The sequence below is a fragment of the Saccopteryx bilineata genome, chromosome 9, assembly GCF_036850765.1.
Source record: "Saccopteryx bilineata isolate mSacBil1 chromosome 9, mSacBil1_pri_phased_curated, whole genome shotgun sequence".
NCBI classification, from domain to species: domain Eukaryota; kingdom Metazoa; phylum Chordata; class Mammalia; order Chiroptera; family Emballonuridae; genus Saccopteryx; species Saccopteryx bilineata.
Genome location: NC_089498.1, coordinates 47793959 through 47815459, shown reverse-complemented (window position 1 = coordinate 47815459; position 21501 = coordinate 47793959). Strand labels below are relative to the sequence as shown.

At 51.8% G+C, this 21501-nt stretch overlaps 1 protein-coding gene across 2 annotated transcripts in view; it reads left to right on the top strand.

Annotated features, from left to right (window-relative positions):
- Positions 1-421: 421 nt before the first annotated feature.
- The window catches only part of TGFB1 (transforming growth factor beta 1), a 391513-nt gene continuing 370433 nt past the window's right edge, over positions 422-21501 (top strand). Inside the window, exons 1-7 of one of the 2 annotated variants that reach the window (XM_066242938.1) lie at positions 423-1674; positions 4715-4875; positions 6071-6185; positions 7361-7438; positions 7604-7751; positions 14918-15071; positions 15546-15830. In XM_066242938.1, coding sequence (XP_066099035.1) covers positions 1320-1674; positions 4715-4875; positions 6071-6185; positions 7361-7438; positions 7604-7751; positions 14918-15071; positions 15546-15704 — 1170 coding nt within the window. In that variant the 5' untranslated portion in view covers positions 423-1319 and the 3' untranslated portion in view covers positions 15705-15830. Of the gene's footprint in view, positions 1675-4714; positions 4876-6070; positions 6186-7360; positions 7439-7603; positions 7752-14917; positions 15072-15545; positions 15831-21501 lie in introns of those variants that run through there. The other variant, XM_066242939.1, reaches the window with a different exon arrangement.

Sequence of the window (21501 nt, the reverse complement as noted above, 5' to 3'; positions counted from 1 at the left end):
CTTCTACTTGGGGTCCTCTTCTGTGCCCCTTTCCCCCTCTGCCCGTCTCCCACTCTCTTCTGTTTTGGGTCTCCCCACTCTGATCCCCTGTATTGTGTCCCCAACCTCTGATTGAGCCCCCCTGCCAAATCTTCATTCTCTCGGTGACCACCCCCCATTCCCTGCCAGCCATCAAAGCCACACTAATCCGGGTGGCCCACTTTGGTAGCTTTCAGCCGCCAGGAGGCAGCACCCTGTTTGGGCGGGGCCGGGGTGCCCGCCCCTGCCCCCTCCCGCGTGGCTTAAGGGACCCCCCCAAGAGTCCGCCCACGCGAGCTGAGGACAGTGGCCCGTCCCCCCACCCTCCAAGCCCTCCCTCTGGGGGCCGCCCCCGCCCGGCGCGCTTCCTGGGTGGGGCCGGGGCGGCTTCAAAACCCCCCGCCGCTCTAGCCGGTCCTCGCCACCGCCGCCCTTCGCGCCCAGGCCGTCCCACTCCCTCCTCCCACCGCGGATCTACTAGACGGCGAGGCCCCGGCCGGGGGCAGGGGGGACGCCCCCTCCGGGGCACCCCCCGGCTCGGAGCCTCCTGCGGGGCCGGTCTCGCCCGGGAGCGGAGGAAGGAGCAGCGGAGGCCCCAGAGTCTGAGACAAGCAGCCGCCCCCGCCGCCGCCACTGAGGGGAGGAGGGGGAGGAGGAGCGGGAGGAGGGACGAGCGGGTTGGGAGAAGAGGAAAAAAAGTTTTGAGACTTTTCCGTTGCCGCTAGGAGCCGGAGACACGGGGACCGCTTGGCGCGGCGCTGCCCGGCGACGAGACAGGACTTGGGGACCCCAGATCGCCCCCCTTACTGCCTCGGACGCTTGCTCTTTCCCTGTCCCCCTACACGGCATCCCCCAGGCTCCCCCATTCCGGACCAGCCCTCAGGAAACGCAGACCCGACTCCCGAGAAGGACTTGACCCAAGACCTCGGGCGCAACCCCCTTGCACGCTCCCCACCCCCAGCTTCTCTCCTGAGCACCCACGCATCCAAGGACCCTTCTCATCCGGGATCCGGTTGACAGAATATCTCCCATACCTGCCTCAGCTCCCCTATTCAAGACCATCCACCTCTGGTACCAGATCGCTCCCATCTCGGGTTTTTCCGTGGGATAACAAGAAGCCATCCACCAGAGCCTCCCCGCCGTTCTCCCTGAAGACCTCAACTATCTTCTCCCTCTCCACGCCCCCAGACCTTCCTACCTTTCTTCCGAAGATCCCCCAGCCCCAGTGGGGTGGGGCCTCACTTTTCCCACCCCAGCCCGGCTCACACTCTCGGCAGTGCCGGGGGGGCGCTGCCTCCCCCATGCCGCCCTCCGGGCTGCGGCTGCTGCCGCTGCTGCTCCCGGTGCTGTGGCTACTAGTGGTAACGCCTGGCCGGCCAGCTGCCGGACTGTCCACCTGCAAGACTGTCGACATGGAGCTGGTGAAGCGGAAGCGCATTGAGGCCATCCGCGGCCAAATCCTGTCCAAGCTGCGGCTCGCCAGTCCCCCGAGCCAGGGGGAGGTGCCGCCCGGCCCGCTGCCTGAGGCCGTGCTGGCTCTTTACAACAGTACCCGCGACCGGGTAGCCGGAGAAAGCGCAGAAGCCGAGCCCGAGCCGGAGGCGGACTACTACGCCAAGGAGGTCACCCGCGTGCTAACGGTGGAAAGCAGCCACAGTGAGCTTGGAGGGGCCGAGGACCCTAGAGGGGAGCCCCCAGGGGGCGCCGGAGTGCTGGGGTAGGGGGAGGAGGAAATTACTGGGGAAGGAAATTGGCTGGAGGAAGAGGACCCCTGGGGGTGCCGGGAACGTGGGAGGTGGGGTTCCAGAGAGGCAGGGGCCGAGCTTCCTACGCTCCAGGTATCTGGTCTTGAAGAGGAGGAGATAGCGAAGCAGACCTCTTCTAGAGGGCGACAGGAACATGCGTGATCGTTGGGGGAGTCCCTTAGAGGGAGAGAAACAGGGAGGAGGGGTTGAAAAAGACTTTCTGCTCCAGTGTGCACTAGAGTAAGGCGGTCGTGGGGTGGGGGCCGCAAAGACCCCGCTTTAGGAGAAGTTAAGACGCGAGTTTGGGGCAAGGAGCGGGAGTGGAGGAAAGCCGACCTGGAGCTCAGAGGTTGTGAGGCAGGAAGATTAAGGACAGAAAAGTTAAAAGAAGCTCCCCACTGCCCTCAGTATAAAGTCCGACCTCAACATTCAAGGCCTTTTGGAGGTGCCAGGAAAATGGAGAGTGGACCCGCTTGGAGAGAGCGGGAGGAACATGCAGGATTGGGGGAGTGCAGAGAGGGGCTGTGAGGAGGTGAGAAATTCGGGGAAGAAAGGGGCGCGAGGTCGTAGGAAGAGGGAAGCTAGCAGGAGAGAAGCTGAGACCCCAGGGGGTGCTGGGAATGCGTGGTGAGATGCCAGAATATTTCGCAAATGGACGTGCGAGGAGGAAGCGAACCCCGAGGAAACCTAGAACACTGGGTCGTGGGAAGGGGTGTTACAGTGAGGGGAGACAAGCGTGGGAAAGGTGGACCTCAGCGGGGGTGGAGCAGAGAGAAACAGTGCCCTGTTGGGAGCAGCGAGCCCCTAAACGGCGGGCTGGAAGGGAGTGGGCTGAACGAGGAGTCTAGTCGCAGGGAGAGAGGTGGGTTGGGTGCGACTCTACAAGATAGGGATGAGGAAGCCCCACGTGGGTGCCACGCGCGGGGGGAGGAGCTGCCCGTCCGCAAGTGGGGGAGGAGGACCCCACAGAACTAAAGGCTGAGGATCTGGACCCCAGAGTGCCAGTTCCTCTCCGTGAGGCTGGGGAAACCCCCGGCGTCAGGCTCCTTGTCCGCCCTCTCCCTTCCCTTTCCTTCCCGTGCCCCGGGGGTGGGGATCTTGCGCAGAGCCTGGGGCGAGACGAGGCAGGTCAGGTCCCCGCCCTCGCAGCCACGGTGCCTCAGCCCTCTTCACCCCAGTTCTGGGCGGGGCTACCGTGGGCCCGCCCGATCGGCGCTCACGCGGGGACCCAGGCGTCCCAAGTGACCCTGTGGCTTGGGGAGGTCCTCCTTCTTTCATTTTCCTTCTTGGGTGGTGGACTTGTGGGTCCCCACCCCATTCTTTTGCCCAGTTATATACATATATAACGCCTATATATAACGCGTATATGTAAAACGCCCATCTCCACCCACATCTCCCATCTCACCTTTTCTGTCATCGCTTCACCTTTGTTGTAGAGACTTAACACTGATACCTACAATACCCTCCATCTAGCCCCCAAATCCTGTATCTCTCTCCCTGTGTGTTTCTCCCATCTTTGTCTTTCCATCTCTCCCGCATCCCCATTAGTCTACATCTATTACTTCTTTCTTTCTCCTCCCCACTAACCCCCTACCTCTCCCCGTCTCTGCCATCTCACCCCTCTCCCTGCGCCAGTTCCTGCCCCTCCTCTCTTTCTCCCTATCAGCTCCCCTCCAAGGACTCTACCCTTCCTCTGGGGGTTGCTGAGTAACCCCTGGGCCAAGATAGTTCTTAGTTGCAGGGGAGGGGAGACTGGCCTGGCTAGAGTGCAGAGGAGTAGAGAAAAGGGGGCCCAGAGAAGGGGTTGCCTCTGACAGTTCTATCAGATCCTGTCTCTGTTTTCACCCCCTACACCATACACACACACACACTGCAGAGGTCTAAAGCAGGTGACCCAGTAGATCTAGAAATTCATGGCCTGTCCCCACAACCCCAACCCAAACCTTTTTCTAGACTAGAAAACATTTCCTAACTTTCTTCTCTCCTCCGCCACAAGCTATTTCTACCTGGAATGAACTTGGCCTTTTCTAACCAGCTGAGGAAGGAAGCAATTGATGGTGGTGATGATTATGATAATAATAGTAATAATAGTAATAATATCACATTAGCTGGGAAGTGACATAGTCTAGGGGTTGTCTCTGGAACCTGACTGCCTGAGTTTGAATCCCATTCTTCAGCTTCCTAGCTATGTGATGTTGCGGCAAATTACTTGATCTTTTTGTGCCTCAATTTCACCATCTATAAAACAGATATATGTAATAATAGTATCTTCCTGATGAAGTTGTTGTGAAGTTTAAATGCAAAGTGCTTTGAAAAGCATCTGGGAAATAGTGAGCACTTTAACACACACATTAGAGTGACCACCGTGTGCATGTACCACTTTGTGGTACGTTCTTTATCTACATCGTCTCACTTATTTTCCTCTCATCCTGCAATCCATCCTTGTTTTACAGGTAAGATTCTGGCACAGAGGAATTCCCATAGTTACATGGCTCTGCAGTTAGGAGAACCTGGGTCGGAAGGCAGGGAGCTTGGTGTCATTGCCACTTTCCAAAGAATTGTAGGAAAATGAGGGTTGGAGAAGGGGATGTGACTTGCCAAGGTCACAGAGTTGGAAGGCAGCAGAGGCATGGTCTGCTTCAAATGCCCTTGACCATACATTGCCATGTAGCTTACAGTAGAGGCTCCAAGCACTGGGAAGGTCTTAGCAAGCAAAGTAGATGCCTTTGGTGCCAGCTTGTACTGAGTGGGCACTTTACAGATAATGGGAGAGATGTATTTTACAAATGAGGAAACAAACCCAGAGAGGGCAAGCCACTCACCCAAGGCCAGGGTCGGTCTCCAACCTAGGACTGTCAACTCTGGAGCCCACCCTCTTATACTTAGGGTGCATCAGCTCCTCTACCCCTGCCACATGCCTGACATCACCCTTCTCCGCTCCTTCTGCCTAGAAATCTATGAGACATTCAAGCATAATTCACACAGCATATATATGTTCTTCAACACATCGGAGCTCCGGGAAGCAGTGCCCGAACCCGAGTTGCTCTCCCGGGCAGAGCTGCGTCTGCAGAGGAACAAGTTGCTAGTGAAGCAGCACGTGGAGCTGTACCAGGTGGGGGCACAGGCCAGGTGGTGCACTGGGCCACAGGTGGCTGCAAGGTCCACACAGATGGACCCTGAAGGATGGAGGAGCATAGATCATGGAACCATAGTGTTCTTTGAAACCTTCAGACTCCTAGCAACCTAGAATGTTAAGTACTTAGGAGGCTGGAATCTTAGCAGTTGGATTCTAGAATGTAGGATGCCTTGAAAGTTGAAATCTCTAGGAAAGTTGGCTGTTGTAGACCTGCCTTGTCCCATATGGAAGCCACTAGTCACATATGGCCATTTAAGTTGAGTACAATCAAACAAAAGCAAAAATTCAATTCCTCAGTCTCACTGGTTATATTTCAAGTGGCCGTAGTCAAGTGGTTAGCAACTCTTTGGACACCGCAGATAAAGAACATTTCCATCATCATAGAGAGGTCTCTTGGATAGCTATGTTCTAGAAAACTTGGAGTTTTCAGGAAGATTAGGGCCTCTGGAAAGGCTGGGCTCTCTAGAAGGTCAAGTGACTACAAATTCCTGTTACGTGGAACTTTAGACTCAATGGTAGATGGTAGACTCTTACAAGGGAATTTTGTCTGACATTAACTTCTCGGTGTCTAAAGAACCCAGCTTTATGCTGCTAGCCCCTGAAGTTTTCTGCCCAGTTCCAGGAGATCAATCCACACAAAGTTAGGTGTCTTCAGCTTCTAGGTTTGTGGCATGTCAGACTCCTGGACTTTTACAACATTAGTCTCTTAGAACTTCTTAGGCTATTGACTGTGTAATTCTTGGGATGCTGTCAAACCCTGGCATTATAGAATGACTTCTAACATAAGCTCCTAGAAAGTTAAAGACTCAGAACTTAGGGTGTCAAATTTGCAGAACTATATGCTGAGTGAAGCCAAAGATGTGTGCAGGAAAGTCTGAGCACTGTGGGCTCTCAAAGGGGCCTGGCGTTCCACCAGCAGGGAAAGTGAGGCCTAGAGAGAGAAAGGAATTTCCATGGCCCCAAAGGGGCCTTGACTTTCTGGCCTGGAGCTCTCTGTGATGCAGGTGGTTTCCTGCAGAGACTCACAGCATGGATGTCTGGGAGGGTACTGTCCAAGGGACTGTCTGAAGGCCCATTTAAGGAAGCAGATGGAGTGGAGGTACAGGCAGTGGATGTGAGGACACATGGCATCATCTACCCACCACCTCTCCTTCTATTCATCATCCCCCAGAAATCCAACGATTCCTGGCTCTACCTCAGCAACCAGGTGCTGGCCCCCGGCAACACGCCTGAGTGGCTGTCCTTTGAGGTCACTGGAGTTGTGCGGCAGTGGCTGAGCCACAGAGGTAAGGACCCCTTGTCTGCCTCACCCTGTTTTACAACAGGGCTGACCTCATTGTTTGTCCTGGGGCTACTCTGCCTAACACCCCCACCCTATTTTGGTGCCAAGGAGCTGAGACCTACCCTCTTCCCAGACACTCAAACCTGAGCAATTAATGGATTGATTCATTTCCTGAGCATCTTCCCTGTGCTGGGTGATTCTGGGGACACAGCAGTGACAAAACTAGCCCTATCCTTGCCCTTATAGAGCTCATGGTTCATTGCTGGGTGGGGAGAGGGGGTGAAAGACCTATGAACCAGGTAGTAATGACTCACAGTGGGCATGCCTAGAATGGGGGGCTAAGAGAAAGCCTAGGATTAAAGAGGGCTTCCTGGAGGAATGGACATCAGAGCTGATGTCTTAGGGATGAGCAGCACCAGCCCAGGAAAGGAGGAGCAAGACTGTTGGAGCACAGGGACAAGCTGTGCAAAGGCCCTGATTCCGGGAAGAACCTGACACAGCCGATCTGTTTAGAAGAAGATGGTGTCTGTTCTGTCCCAGCTGCGTCCAAAGCACCCACATCTCCCTTTCGAATCACCCTCTTATTCATGCCTTTATTTAATCAATGGTGGTAGGTCTCTGCTCTGTGTCTGGCCCGGTACTGGTGGTACAGGTAACCAAAAAGGCTTCTAGGTCCTGTCTTCATGGGGCCCACTGTTACTTCTAGACACTAGGAAGTCTTGCCAAAGTCCTAGCAGGCAGTGATGGCCAGGATTATCAGGGCTTGGATGGTGGAGCCCAGAGCAGACACCAAAACCTGGAGGAGGGGGTCGAGGAGGGCTTCCCCAGGGTAAGGGTGACTGTTGAGTCTCGTGGGATCAGTGGTGGTTTGGCCAGATGAAAAGATGAGGGTTAGGGAGCCAGTGGACACTGGAACAAAGGTCTGGGGTTGTTAGACAAAGGCCTGTCTTGGTTACTTCTGAGTCCAGAGTACTCAATACAGGGTCCAGGTGACATTTGAGCTGAGACCTGAAGATGGAAGAGGAGGCAGCCAGGCAAAGACTGGAACGAGGGGTTGCAGTGAGAGAGCAGGCGGGGCGGGGGCAGGAGGGAGCCCCTCAGAGTTGGCTTCCGCCTTCCTTCTCCAGGAGCTGAGTGAGCTGCACCCTCACACTGACTCCCTTCTCCTTGCTTCCACAGATGAAATCAAGGGCTTTCGCCTCAGTGCCCACTGCTCCTGTGACAGCAAAGATAACATACTTCATGTGGAAATCAACGGTGAGGCCCACCTCTCTGTCCCAGCACCATGTGCAGTGTGTATGTGTATGTGTGCATGCGTTTGTTTGCATGTCTGTCCTCTGCCGTTTGCCCATCCCCACCACCATCTGAAAGTGTGTGTATGTCTCCCCATTCCCCTACCCTCCGAATCTCAAACTAAAACAGGAATAACTGATTCCCGTCGGGGTGACTTGGCCACAATTCATGGCATGAACCGGCCCTTCCTGCTTCTCATGGCCACCCCACTGGAGAGAGCCCAGCACCTGCACAGCTCCCGGCACCGCCGAGCCCTGGACACCAACTACTGCTTCAGGTGAAGACTGAGGCCTTCCAGCGTGGGGGGCCTGACCATGTTCCAGTGTCCACCTGCTCCCTAACCGTGGGCAGGCACCAGGCTGGTACTATGCTTAGGCTGGCATCTCCTTTGGCCTGGAAAGCTCGGAATGCGATTTGAGTCCTAGAATGCAGGGGTGTGCAACCTCAGAGTCCTAGAATCTTGAGATCATGTTTTCTTGCTGGTGTGTGGGACTCAGAGGCTATAAGAATGTTGAACATTGAAAATGTGGAAATTTAATATTGGAAGGTCTCCATGTTTAATTTTGACATTATTGGCAGGTTGGGGTCCTAGAATGTTGGGATTCTAGGATGGTAGAATTCAGTGTTAATCACTGAAATCTGGCCTGACCTGTGGTGGTGCAGTGGGATAAAGCGTCGACCTGGAACACTGAGGTCGCTGGTTCGAAACCCTGGGCTTGCCTGGTCAAGGCACATATGGGAGTTGATGCTTCCTGCTCCTCCCCCTTCTCTCTCTCTCTGTCTCTCTCTTTCACTCCTCTCTCTCTAAAAAATCAATAAATAAAATATTTTAAAAAAAATCACTGAAATCTGACAATGTTGGATTTAAGGAGTGTTGGGATCCTAGAATTTGGGAATTAGGAATTTAAAAGTCACCCTTGTTGGATTCCTGTAGCATTGACAGATTGGAGTCCTCGAATCTTGAGCTCAGAATGGTAGAATCTTGTTTTAAACATTAGCGTTCATAAATGGAGTTGGAGAAAGCCAGAATATTGGTATCTTAGTGTATTAGGGCTCAGTGTTGGAATGTTACATTCTTGGAAGACTGGGATTTTATTTTGTTTTTTTTAATTTTATTTATTCATTTTAGAGAGGAGAGAGAAAGGGACAGAGAGAGACAGAGGAGAGAGGGACAGAGAGAGAAGGGGGGAGGAGCTGGAAGCATCAACTCCCATATGTGCCTTGTCCAGGCAAGCCCAGGGTTTCGAACTGGCGACCTCAGCATTTCCAGGTCGACGCTTTAACCACTGCGCCACCACAGGTCAGGCAAGACTGGGATTTTAGAAGGTGGCAGATTGGACCTCTTGAGTGATTGGCTCAGAACTGTGGAATGTTGGAAAGCTGTATTGAAATACTGGAATTTAAGAATGTCAAGATCCTTCAGAGTTGGAATGTGGGACCCCTAGAAAGTTGGAAATGCTGTTGGAGTTTTAGAGTAGTCTTGACATGCTGGGGTGTATTACAGTCTAAGCTGAAAAGTTGGCCTGACTAGGCGGTGGCGCAGTGGATAGAGCATCGGACTGGGATGCGGAAGACCCAGGTTCGACACCCCAAGGTCTCCAGCTTGAGTGCGGACTCATCTGGTTTGAGCAAAAGCTCACTAGCTTGAGCCCAAGGTTGCTGGCTCGAGCAAGGGGTTACTCGGTCTGCTGAAGGCCCGCGGTCGGGGCATGTATGAGAGGGCAATCAATGAACAGTTAAGGTGTTGCAATGTGCAATGAAAAACTAATGATTGATACTTCTCATCTCTCCGTTCCTGTCTGTCCCTGTCTATCCCTCTCTCTGACTCTCTAGAAAAAGAAAAAAAAAAAAAAAAAGCTGAAAAGTTGGATTTCTAGACTGAGGAAATTAAGAGTTAGAATGTTGCAAATTTAGAATGATAATCTGACCCTGTCCCTCCCCTGCTTAATATTTTACTAGGTATCTAATTTTTTTTTATTCATTTTTTTTAGAGAGGAGAGAGAGACAGACAGAGAGGGAGAGAGAGGAGAGACAGACCGAGAGAGAGAAGGAGGGAGGAGCTGGAGGCATCAACTCCCATATATATGTGCCTTGACCAGGCAAGCCCAGGGTTTTGAACTGGCAACCTCAGCATTTCCAGGTCGACGCTTTATCCACTGTGCCACCTCAGGTCAGGCTCCCCTGCTTAATATTTTGGTGGTGCCTCTGGGCTTTGTCATATGCTAGTCCTCAGATGGAAAGTCAACTCTTCTCCCAAGCTCCTTCCAGATGCTACCCTCAGCCCAACAACTCTGTGAATGAATGAACAGTTTGACGTCCTGAGTGGCAACAGCTAATAACATTACAGAGGCAGCCAGCCATGTGAGCTTCTGTTGAGAGGGGCACAATATCACCAAGGAAGTCTTGCAGAAAAACCAAATTGAATCTAAAGCTGATCAAGGTGGTAGATCCAACTAACAATTTTCTAGAAATATAGGGATAGTGGAGCATGTTAAACACCACCACAGGCATTCAGTCAGCAACATCTAGACTGGGAAACCTGACTCAGTTTCTTCAACAAATACAGTACAAAGAGGAGAAATAGAGAGATAGTTCTACAGATTTTAAAGAGAATCTTTTTAGTGCCTGACCTGTGGTGGCGCAGTGGATAAAGCATCGACCTGGAAATGCTGAGGTCGCCGGTTCGAAACCCTGGGCTTGCCTGGTCAAGGCACATATGGGAGTTGATGCTTCCAGCTCCTTCCCCCTGTCTCTCTCTCCTCTCTCTGTCTCTCTCTCTCCCTCTCTCTCCTCTCTAAAAAAATGAATAAAATAAAAAAAAAGAATCTTTTTAAAAAAATTTATTGATTGATTTTAGAGAGAGAGGGAGGAGAGAGAGAGAGAAACATGAATGTGTTTCTGTGTGTGCACTGACTGGGGATCAAACTGGCAACGTCTGCGTATCCAGACGATGCTCTAACCAAGGGAGCTATCTAGCCAGAGACAAAGACAGGCTTAAGAGATGTATCAGCCAACTACAATGTGTAGACCTTTTTTGGATCTTTATTTGTACAGATTCAAAAAGAGAAGATGTTTATGGGACAGTTGGAAAAATGTGAACTCTAGATATTTGATTTATGTCAAGGAATTATTGTTACTTTTTCTTATGTGGTATTATGGTTATATTTTAAAATAGTCCTGAATTTCTTGAAGATACATACGGAAATATTTATGGGTGAAATGATATGGGGGAGAGGAATTGGGTAGGGTTACAGATACAGTGAGGTTGGCCATGAAGCGGGTGATGGAGACGAGGGTTCAATATAATATTCTCTGCTTTTGTGTATGTTTGAGGTTCAAACACCATCTTGTTCTTAGCTCAAATACCATCTCCACTGGAAAGCTTCCTAACCCCATCCCCAGCATCCAAGGTAGATATGAGGTCCCTCAGCCTGCCCTGGGGTCCCAAGTGGGTTTTTTTTTTTTTTTACTCTTTAGGCCCAGAATGCCAGCAGGCCCCCAAGTGTAAGTGCCTCAGGGTCACTGGAAGAGCTTGTTAAATCTGGCCTGGGCCCTGGCCGGTTGGCTCAGTGGTAGAGTGTTGGCCTGGTGTGCAGAAGTCCCGGGTTCGATTCCCAGCCAGGGCACACAGGAGAAGCGCCCATCTGCTTCTCCACCCCTCCCCCTCTCCTTCCTCTCTGTCTCTCTCTTCCCCTCCCTCAACCGAGGCTCCATTGGAGCAAAGATGGCCCAGGCGCTGGGGATGGCTCCTTGGCCTCTGCCCCAGGCGCTAAAGTGGCTCTAGTTGCAACAGAGCAATGCCCGGAGGGGCAGAGCATCGCCCCCTGGTGGGCAGAGCGTCGCCCCCTGGTGGGCGTGCCGGGTGGATCCCAGTCGGGCGCACGTGGGAGTCTGACTGTCTCTCCCCATTTCTAGCTTCAGAAAAAAAAAAAAAAAATCTGGCCTGCTACCTCCCCATCCCCCAGTTTCTGGTTCAGGAGGTCTGGGGCCTGATTATTTGCATTCCCCAAAAGGTCCTAGGTGACACTGCTTCTGCTCTTGGGACCCCACAGGGAAAATGGCTGAGTTGGATAATAGAATCACAGACTACTCAAATCTTAGGACCTCAGAACCCCAGTCAGAGTTGGGTCAGATGTGGAAGACTATTCTGGACAGAACCTCTTCTACTTTTATGAGCCCCTGACTCCCTTTAGAAGCCAAAAGCCAGGACCCTTTTCCCTCAGAAGTATGCACACCCATAAAAATATGTGCATATGGTGTGAGGGGCTCAGGACCCTCCCTGAGGCCATACATAGACTTCCTGATACCCACTTGGCCCTTGGGTAAGTACAGAGGTGAATTAAGGTCGGTTGAGACCCCAGGCACAAAAGAAAATATTGGGCCCCTTAAAAAAAAAAAGAGAGACAGGAAAAATAAATAAACATATTAACCATGTTTTTAAATACATAAAGAATATTATGTACTGTTAATGTTAAAATTGCACATATGAAACCAAACTTGGTGTCATTAGAGGAAAGTGTAAAGTTGGGGCTTTGCGGGCCCTTCAGAAGTCGGGGCCCAGGGCACATGCCCGGAGTGCCTGCCGTTAAATCTGCCTCTAGGTGAGCAACACCTCATTTGATCCAATATCCCCTGCGTCTTTGAAACTGAGCCCTAACCAGACTGGAAGGACCCGCAGAGCTCAGGGATCTCAGCTTCCTGACTCCCTTCTCGAGGCTCTGTGGCTCTCAGAAAGGTGTTGCCCTGGAAGATCCTGTGTCACATATGCCTCTCTCCCCTCTGCTTTAGCTGATTCGGTTACGCTGGGCAGATGAAGGCACACGCTGTGGGGTGTGATAAGAGTTGGCTCTGAACCTGGCTTCAAGCTCCACGCATTATACACTATATGGAAGCAGGCAACATCCTTCTCCTATGAGGCTGTTTTTTATCCTTCAAATGGGAATAATAATAAGGCTCACCTAGCAGGTTTTTCTTCTTCTTTTTTTAAAAGATTTTATTTGCCTGACCTGTGGTGGTGCAGTGGGCAAAAGCACTGATCAAGGCACATATGAGAAGCAACTACTACAAGTTGATGCTTCCCAGTCCTCCCCCCACTTTCTCTCTATCCTCTCTCTAAAATCAATAAATAAAATCTTAAAAAAAAAAGATTTTATTAATTTTACAGAGAGTGGAAGTAGGGAGTGAGAAGTTGCTTCAACTCGAAGTTGCTTCAGTTTAGCTGTTCATTTCTTGCTGGTTGCTTGTTTTATGTGCCTTGACTAGGCAAGCCCAGGGTTTCGAACCAGCAACTTCAACATTTCAGGTCGACGCTCTATCCACCACAGGCCAGGCTGGCAGGGTTTGGAAATTACTTGATGAATTCTCTGTTGATTACTATTTGAATAGGTAAGTTCATGCCCATGGACTGGACCTACAAAGGATCTCAGAGACTCTCAGCTCTGACCCCCCATCCTCTCTCTGAAGAGGCAGCTACTTTGATTACATTTGTATCTCTTTCCAGAGTATCTGCCTGAGTCACTTATATGAATGCATATGTATGTACACACACACACACACAAATATATATATATATATACTGTCCAAATAATAGAGTCTTATTTGGGGGGAGTGAAGGGGCTGTGTTTTCTTTCTTTTATTTTCTGATTCTAAAAGAAACATATCCACTGTTGAAAATTTGGAAAGGACAGAAGAATATCACCCATCATACTAAATACAAATGTCATAGAAATATAAATACAAAAGGTATTACCCATCGAACCACATATAAAAAGTCACCATCAACGTTTCAATATATTTCCTTACTGTTGCTTTATGCAAAACAGAATTTGGACTGTACTGTACCTGTAACTTTGCATAGTGTGTTTTTCACAAGTTACAAATATAAACTGTAAAGTATTCTTGGCTGCCCACGAGTCAGGCTTTTCAGCCAAGCTCCTGTGACCTGCACATTAATGTCTAGGTCTTTTCAGACAAGCAAAAGCCTGGGCCCCCAGCTTGGGAGGACTGGCCTTTGGATCTGAACATGGGACAGAGTTCAGGAGTTCAGAATGGTAGCGTCCTATACACCACTATTCTCCAATGTGCTTTTTAAAAACCTAACATATTGAGCAATTAATTTATACATCCAGTATTTGCAGAGTGCCTACTGTGTGCCAGGCACTGTTGTAAGCACTAGGGATATGTCACGGGACAAAACAGAAAGTCCTGTGCTCAGAGGAAAGGAGATAATGAACAGATGAACAAATCAATCTCTAATAAACAAAAGGGCAGGTGACTGAAAGTTCTAAGAAGGAAACTAAATCAGAGGAAAGGAGACTATTTTTTCCTATTCTGGTTCATTTTTATTATGAAAAATTTCAAATGCATATAAAAGCAACCAGGAAAGTATGATGAACTCTCATCCAGCTTCCACAGGTTTTAGGGTTTTGTCCCACTTCAAATACAGACATTTTCATATTTTCTTGCATACCTGCAATGCTGTTGTTACACTGAATGGAATTGTCATTTGGATTGGTATTTTGGATAAGATGGTCCAGAAAGGACTCTCTGAAGAGATGACATTCATTTGTTTAACTATTTATAGAGCACCTAGATTGGTATTTTGGATAAGATGGTCCAGGAAGGATTCTCTGATGATACAACATTCACTTGTTTAACTATTTATAGCGCGCCTACTGCATGCCAGGCAGTGTTCTAGGAGTGAGGCTCCCTAAGTGAAGGATACTTGAGCATACACTTAAAGGAACTGAAGAACAAGTCAGAGCAGGTATCTATGGGAATAGCAAGCCAGGCAGAGGGAACAGCAAGTACAAAGGCCCTGGGGTAGGACAGTTTGAGGAAGAGTGAGGACACCAGTGTGGCTGGAGTAGAGTGAGAATGGAGAGGGAATGGAGATTAGCCAGATCCAGTTGTGCCTTGTGGTTCATGGTGAGGAGCCATGTTAGGAGCAGGGAAGCAATTGGGCAGTCTTTAGCATGTGGCTCCAGAGGGCAGGGATTTCTGTTACATTTGTAGTAAGTCCCCTGTAGTCCCCAGCCCAGCACACAATAGTTCAATAAACATTTGTTGCACATATAGAACATACCAGTACACATGGAACTGCACTGTTTTTTATGTTCCAGTGTATGGATGTGCCATGATTTATTTAGCTATCCCCTGTGGATGGTTACTTGGCTTCTTAGAGACTTGTTTTGAACACTGCATAAGATACTGTTTATTATGATACTCTTAGCTCAGTGCTTGACTAGAGGAAGTGCTTTATCAGCGTTGGCGATTATCAGTACTATGACTATGACTGTTGTTGCTGTTGTTATCACAGGGGTTGCAAGGGAGACCAAGCCAGGCAGGGGAGACACACGCACACATCCTGGGGAGGAGGGGCATGGGCAGCCCTTCGAGGCCCCTCCACCCTCATGATCTGGGTTCCTCACCCCCTGCCCACAGCTCCACGGAGAAAAACTGCTGCGTGCGGCAGCTCTACATCGACTTCCGTAAGGACCTGGGATGGAAATGGATCCACGAGCCCAAGGGCTACCATGCCAACTTCTGCCTGGGGCCCTGCCCTTACATTTGGAGCCTGGACACGCAATACAGCAAGGTGAGTCTGGCCCACTGGCTGGAGGTAGCAGAGACCGAGGGAGGGGAAGGAGAGAGATACAGTTGGAGTGTGAGAGTGATAAAGAGATGGGAGAGAAGCTAGAGACCTGGTCTGCGCAGTTAGACACGCAAGGCTGGGCGGGGGAGGGTATAGAGATACGGGGAGACCCGCGGAGATGGAGTAGTTTGGAGCGGGGAGAGGCGAGGAGATGGAAGGAAAAAGAGAAACTAAGAAACTAGAGACAGAATGGGAGAGAAAAAAGCAGGATGGCACAGACCAATACAGAGACTGAGTTAGGAATATGGGAGGAGAAAGAAAGACTGAGATAGAAGCCAGAGTAGAAAATGGGAACAGGCAGAGATTGAGACCTAACAGGGTGAGATGAGACTGAGATGAGACGTAGAGAGGGAGCAGCTGACAGAGTGCGGGCACTCTCCCGCGACCCCCAGCCCTGACCCGTCCCCCTGCCCTCAGGTCCTGGCTCTGTACAACCAGCACAATCCGGGCGCTTCGGCAGCGCCATGCTGCGTGCCGCAGGCGCTGGAGCCGCTGCCCATCGTGTACTACGTGGGCCGCAAACCCAAAGTGGAGCAGCTGTCCAACATGATCGTGCGCTCCTGCAAGTGCAGCTGAGGCCCCGCCCCGCCCTGACAGGCCCCGCCCCCGGCAGGCCCGGGCTCAGTCCCCCGCCCGCCTCTCCGGGCTGTATTTAAGGACACCCCAAGCCCACCAGGGGGCCCATTAAATGTGGAGAGAGGACTGGGATCTCTGTGTCCTTGAGCGCCTGATGGGTTCTCACTACCAATGTTCCTGGACTCCTGCTCCATCTGCCTCCTCCTGTCTCTACCATTCATTTGCCCCTCAGACACTTACCAAGCACTTATTATGTTCCAAGTACTCGTGGTAAACACTAGATTTATTTATTGAGCACCTTGGGCCTTGTTCTAAGTGCCTACGTTAATTAACTCATTTAAGCGCCTTAACAAAGCTCTGAGATACTGGGGACTCTAATAACACCCACTTTAAAGGTGAGGAAGCTAAAGCCCAGAGATGTTAAGGGAATAGTTCCTGTCCACCAGGAACCTACTTTCTGGGGAAGATACAGACAAGGTAAGTGGCATGAAGACAGGAAAGCAAGATGGAGGTAGAGAGGAAGGAGGGAGGGCTTCTTAGAGGAGGTGGCATTTGGAACTTGGAGGCAGCTTGGGGGAGGATGAGGGAGTGTCCTTGGCAGGACAAAAAGAAAGGCCTGCAGCCTGACCAGGCTGTGGCACAGTGGATAGAGCATCAGACTGGTACCTGGAGGACCCAGGTTCGAAGCCCTGAGGTCACCAGCTTGAGCGTATGTTCATCTGGTTTGAGCAGAGCTCGCTGGCTTGAGCAGGGGGTCACTTGGCCTGCTGTAGCCCCCAGTCAATGCACATATGAGAAAGCAATCAATGAACAACTAAGGTGCCACAACGAAGAGTTGATGCTTCTCATCTCTCTCTCTTCCTGTCTGTCCCTATCTGTCCCTCTCTCTGTCTCTGTCATACACACACATAATAATAATAATAATAATAATAATAATAATAATAAAAAGAAAGGTCTGGAAGCTCAGAAGTGAGGATGAACTTGAGGTGAGGGAGGGAGGTATAAGGCCGGTGTGGTTGGAAGGGAGGGGCCAGTGTGGTTGGAAGGGAGGAGCAAAGAGAAGGGTGTCAGGAGCTGAGTCAGATGGTAACACTCACAGGCCAGAGCGTAATAACAATCCTCCATGCCAGGTACGAATCTACCAGATCACTGCATTTTCCCCACAGCACAGCAGAACAGGGCTTGGCAAACTATGGCCTGCAGGCAAATTCTGACCCACTGCCTGTTTCTGTAAATAAATTTTATTGGAGCACAGCCATGAATTGGATCATCTCTGGCTGTTTTGGTGCTACAAGGGCAAAGTCAAAAATATTTGCTATCTTGCCCTTTGTAGACAAAGCTTGCCAATTTCAGCTATAGAGACCACTTTACAGATGGGAATACTGAGGCACAGAGAGGTTACTTGTTAGCTAACAAGTGGGAGTGCTGGGCCTTAAACCAGCTCTGGGATCGGGAGTTAAGGGTCTCTGCACTGATATTGCTTCCCAGACCACATCAGCCCCTTGGGACGTGGAAACCTGAGAAAACTTGTCCCTGGGAGAGGATGGGAGCCATACATAACAGGGTTCTGTAGAGGAGGGGTGTGATTTGACTTAGGGGCTCAGAGGATCCCCTAAGGGATCCCCTAAGAGAGTAGACTGAATGAGGGCGCAGGGAGAACAGTGGTCCAGGTCAGAGATGCTGGTGCCCTGCACCTGGGGTGGGTTTCCCTCTGGGCCCTTGTTTCTTCCCATCTGCTGTGGTCTTGCTTTTAAATTCTACCTCTGCTTTCTGTTTCTCTGGCCTCTTGGTTTCCCCTCTTCCTCCCAGGTTTCAATTCCTTCATTGTGCCCCTGCCCTTCCCAGGTCCTGGTCCCTGGTCCCTGGGTATCCAAGGGTGCCCCAGTGGAGGGCTGTGTGAGTGCAAGGTGCCCGTGGACTGCACTAGGTCTGGGTGAGTGGGCCGGAGCGTCCTCCCAGACCAGCCCAGGGTAGCAATGTGTTTACTCCTGCTGCAGGTCTGGGAGCCACAGAGGGCAGGGTAGGGTGGGGGCAGTTCACTATGCAAGGACATGCAACCATCATGGCTTCCTGTGTACAGACAGTTGAAAATACAGTGGCACAAGCTGTAGTCACTGCATCCCCAGGAGGATGTGGCACATGTGCGCAAACATCCCACCATACAGCGCTGAAGTATGGATAGTGTCCCACAGCCACGCAAGAACCCTGTAAGAACTGCGGCTTGAGCAGGAAGGCCAGGTGGTCTCTGAGACAGGAGCAGCACTTGAATAAACCTCTTTCCTTTTACACCAAAAACAAACAAAAAATGGTGCAGAGAAAAGGCGGAGTCAGGGTCTGGGGTCACAGGGAGAGTGCCCCCACCCTGCCAGCCGCTCCCCATCTCCCTACATCTCATCTCACCCAGTTAGGTCTCAGAACCACAATGAACACATCAAGACTCCCGCACAGCACAGCCCATTGCACACATACAGCCCAGCCTGGAGCTTCACTGGGGCCCAACACAGGCAGAGTCTTCAATAGGGACACAGCAAAACACACCGACTCAAATACATTCTGTGGAGTCACAGTCACAACCACCACACACCAGACACAGATAGTGACACACACACACACACTTCATAACAGAAGGAAATGAAACAGACTCCAGCAGGGACCCTAAAGCAGTTACACAAGCATCCTCTAGGGACGGGGTCACAGTCACAAACAGGCACAGTGCATATGTACACGACCTGTCTGGTCAGACTCCCACCCAGACACACACCACACACGGAGATCTGACACGTCATGATCACACAGACGGCCAGATGGTCGTGCCCACTCAGTCTGACATTTCACGGCCCCACACACTCAGTTCTGGGGAGTCCCGTATGGCCTGGAAGACAGTAGCCAACCCATCATAGGCAGACACACTGTCACACCCCGGGTCCCAGACGGAGCAGTCCCACACACCCAGACACCCCCCCCTAGGGTCGCGGCCCTCACACGCCCAGCTCGTGCCTGGGCCACAGGACAAGTCCTGGCTGCACACTGGGGATTCATGCACACTCCTGCTGCCTGAGCCCTGGCCACTCCCTCACGACACACCCCGCCCACCTGCCTGCTGCTGGTGAAGGAAACTTGCGGGCTCAGCACCTTCCTACCACGTGAGCACTGCTTCTGCCCGCCCCTCTCCCCAGGGTGGCCAGGCCCCATAGGGACAAAGCAGCTCAGGTCCCCAGCCCACCACAGGGGCAGGACTCAGGGTTCAGGGTGCCCTGGCCCCTCCCTCGCCTCTGCGGGCAGCCCAGGCAGGGAGGGAAGTCGTGGGGGGAGCCTGGGTTCCGGTTGGAGCCCCAGCTTCCTATCCAGCCCCTACAGGGCAGGAAGTGGGGCTGGGGGAGGCCAGCTCAGGCTTTCCTGTCACCTCCCCGAGACAGGCCTGTGACAGGGGTCTGTGAGTGAGAGAGAGGCAAGTCCTTGTCTCCTAATCTCGACTTCCCGAGTGTTGGTGTTTCTTTTCTTAAAAAAAAAAATTGACTTTAGAGAGAGGGAGGGAGAGCTATATAGACAGAATTATAGCTCTTACTCCCTGACTGGGGATCGAACCCACAACCTTTGCATATCAGGGATGATGCTCTTAACCAACACAGCTACCTGGCCAGGGTGGTCTTTTGTGTTTCTAATGTGAATTTGAGTGTGTTCAGGACCCCTTTGTGTGTGTGTCCCCAAGTTTTGTGGTGTAAATTTTGTGTCTAGAATGGGGGGGGTCTCTACATACCAGCTGGGTGCCCATGGGCTGTGTTGGGTGTTGATGGGGAGTCTCAGTGTGTGTTGGTGACTGCTGCATTCCTGGTGTGCGGTTGGTGTGCTCTCTGGGCTCTGTGACCTGATACTTGTGACTTGGGAGGGTCTATGTGTACAAGTGGGTCGTATGGTATGCCTGGTGTGTCTTGAGTGTGTAAACTTTTCTTCAACATCTTTGCTGTTCTTCTCGGGTGTGAATTTATGCATCCTTAGTGTAAGTTTGACTTGAAATGTGGGTGTTTTCTGTGTATGTTTATGCGTCTATTTTTTATTTTTTTAAATTTAGTGAGAGGTGGCAAGGCAGGGGACAGAGACAGACTCTCACATGCACCTGGACCAGGATCCACCCAGGCAAGCCCCCTACAGGGTGATGCTCTGCACTGTTGCTTGGCAATCAGAGCTATTTCAGCACCTGAGGTGAGGTCATGGAGTCGCTCTCAGTGCCTGGGGCCAACTTGCTCTAAGCACTGGAGCCATGGCTGCAGGAGAAGAAGAGAGAGAGGGGGGAGGAGTGGAGCAGATGGTCACTTCTCCTGTGTGCCCCGACTGGGAATTGAACCCAGGACTTCCACACACCACGCCGATGCTCTACTTTTGAGCCAACTGGCCAGAGGCTGAAAAGATGTGTTGTTTTTTTTTTTTTCATTTTTCTGAAGCTGGAAACAGGGAGAGACAGTCAGACAGACTCCCGCATGCGCCCGACCGGGATCCACCCCGCACGCCCACCATGGGGCGACGCTCTGCCCACCAGGGGGCGATGCTCTGCCCCTCCAGGGCGTCGCCATGTTGCGACCAGAGCCACTCTAGCGCCTGAGGCAGCGGCCACAGAGCCATCCCCAGCGCCCGGGCCATCTTTGCTCCAATGGAGCCTTGGCTGCGGGAGGGGAAGAGAGAGACAGAGAGGAAAGCGCGGCGGAGGGGTGAAGCAAATGGGCACTTCTCCTGTGTGCCCTGGCCGGGAATCGAACCCGGGTCCTCCGCATGCTAGGCCGACGCTCTACCGCTGAGCCAACCGGCCAGGGCGAAAAGATGTGTTTCTAAGTGCTGTGTTTTGTTTTACACAAGCTCTTTTCAGGGTGTATGTGTGACAGTTCTTAGAGTTAGTGGGTGAGCTGTTCCTGAGTTACACTTTGTGACCAGTGTGTGTGCCACTGGTGTTCTAACATGTTTGTGTGTCTACAGGCTGTGTTTCCAGCACGCAAGCTGTTGTTCTTCCAGTGTGTGTGTATGTGTGTGTGCAGGTGGCATCTGTATTATGTCCCCACGTATGGGCTGGTGGCTTCAGTGAGTGAACAGTTGTGTGTTTCAATTTTGCATCGCCTTCAAGGGCATTTCAAGTTCTCGGCAGTGTGTGTGTTTGTGTTCAGAGCACTTTGTGCTGGTGTTTCCAGGGGAGGGGGACATCATGCGTCTTCAGTGAAGCCTCTGGTATCCAGGGCAGCATACCTGGTGGCCTCCGTGCTGAGTGGAGGCCACATCTGCGGTATGTCCCCTTGCTGGCTGGTGCCACGCTGGCTCGGAGCTGGCTGTGGCGAGCAGGGCAGGGCAGGGGCTGCGGTGGGCACTGGACCCATGCCCAGCTCTTGGTATAAATATCCCAGGCTGCCTGTGGCAGTGTTTACTCTGTCCTAGCCTGGGGGCGGCGGCAGCCCGACAAGTCCTGGGGGCCAGTTGGGGAGGGGTGAACAGGCCACAGCACAGACACTTCCTTCTGGCCAGACAGGCCACAACCTCACTGCCCCTTCCTGTCCCGTTTCTGGGTGGGGGCAACCCCTGATTCTGGGATCCCAGGGACCACCAGTGAGCCTCTAACCTGGACACCCTCTCTAGGCTTCCCAGGGTTTGGCAGCCACAGGAGGGTGGACAGAGACTGAGATGGGGCGAGGGGGGCTGGCTGAGACAGCAGGGAGGGGCATAGGAAAAAATGAGGGCAAAGAGGCGCAGGAGTGACAGAGGGAGGCCCTGACAGAAGGGCAGGGGGGAGAGGGGATCATGAGAGTGACGGAAGCTCAGG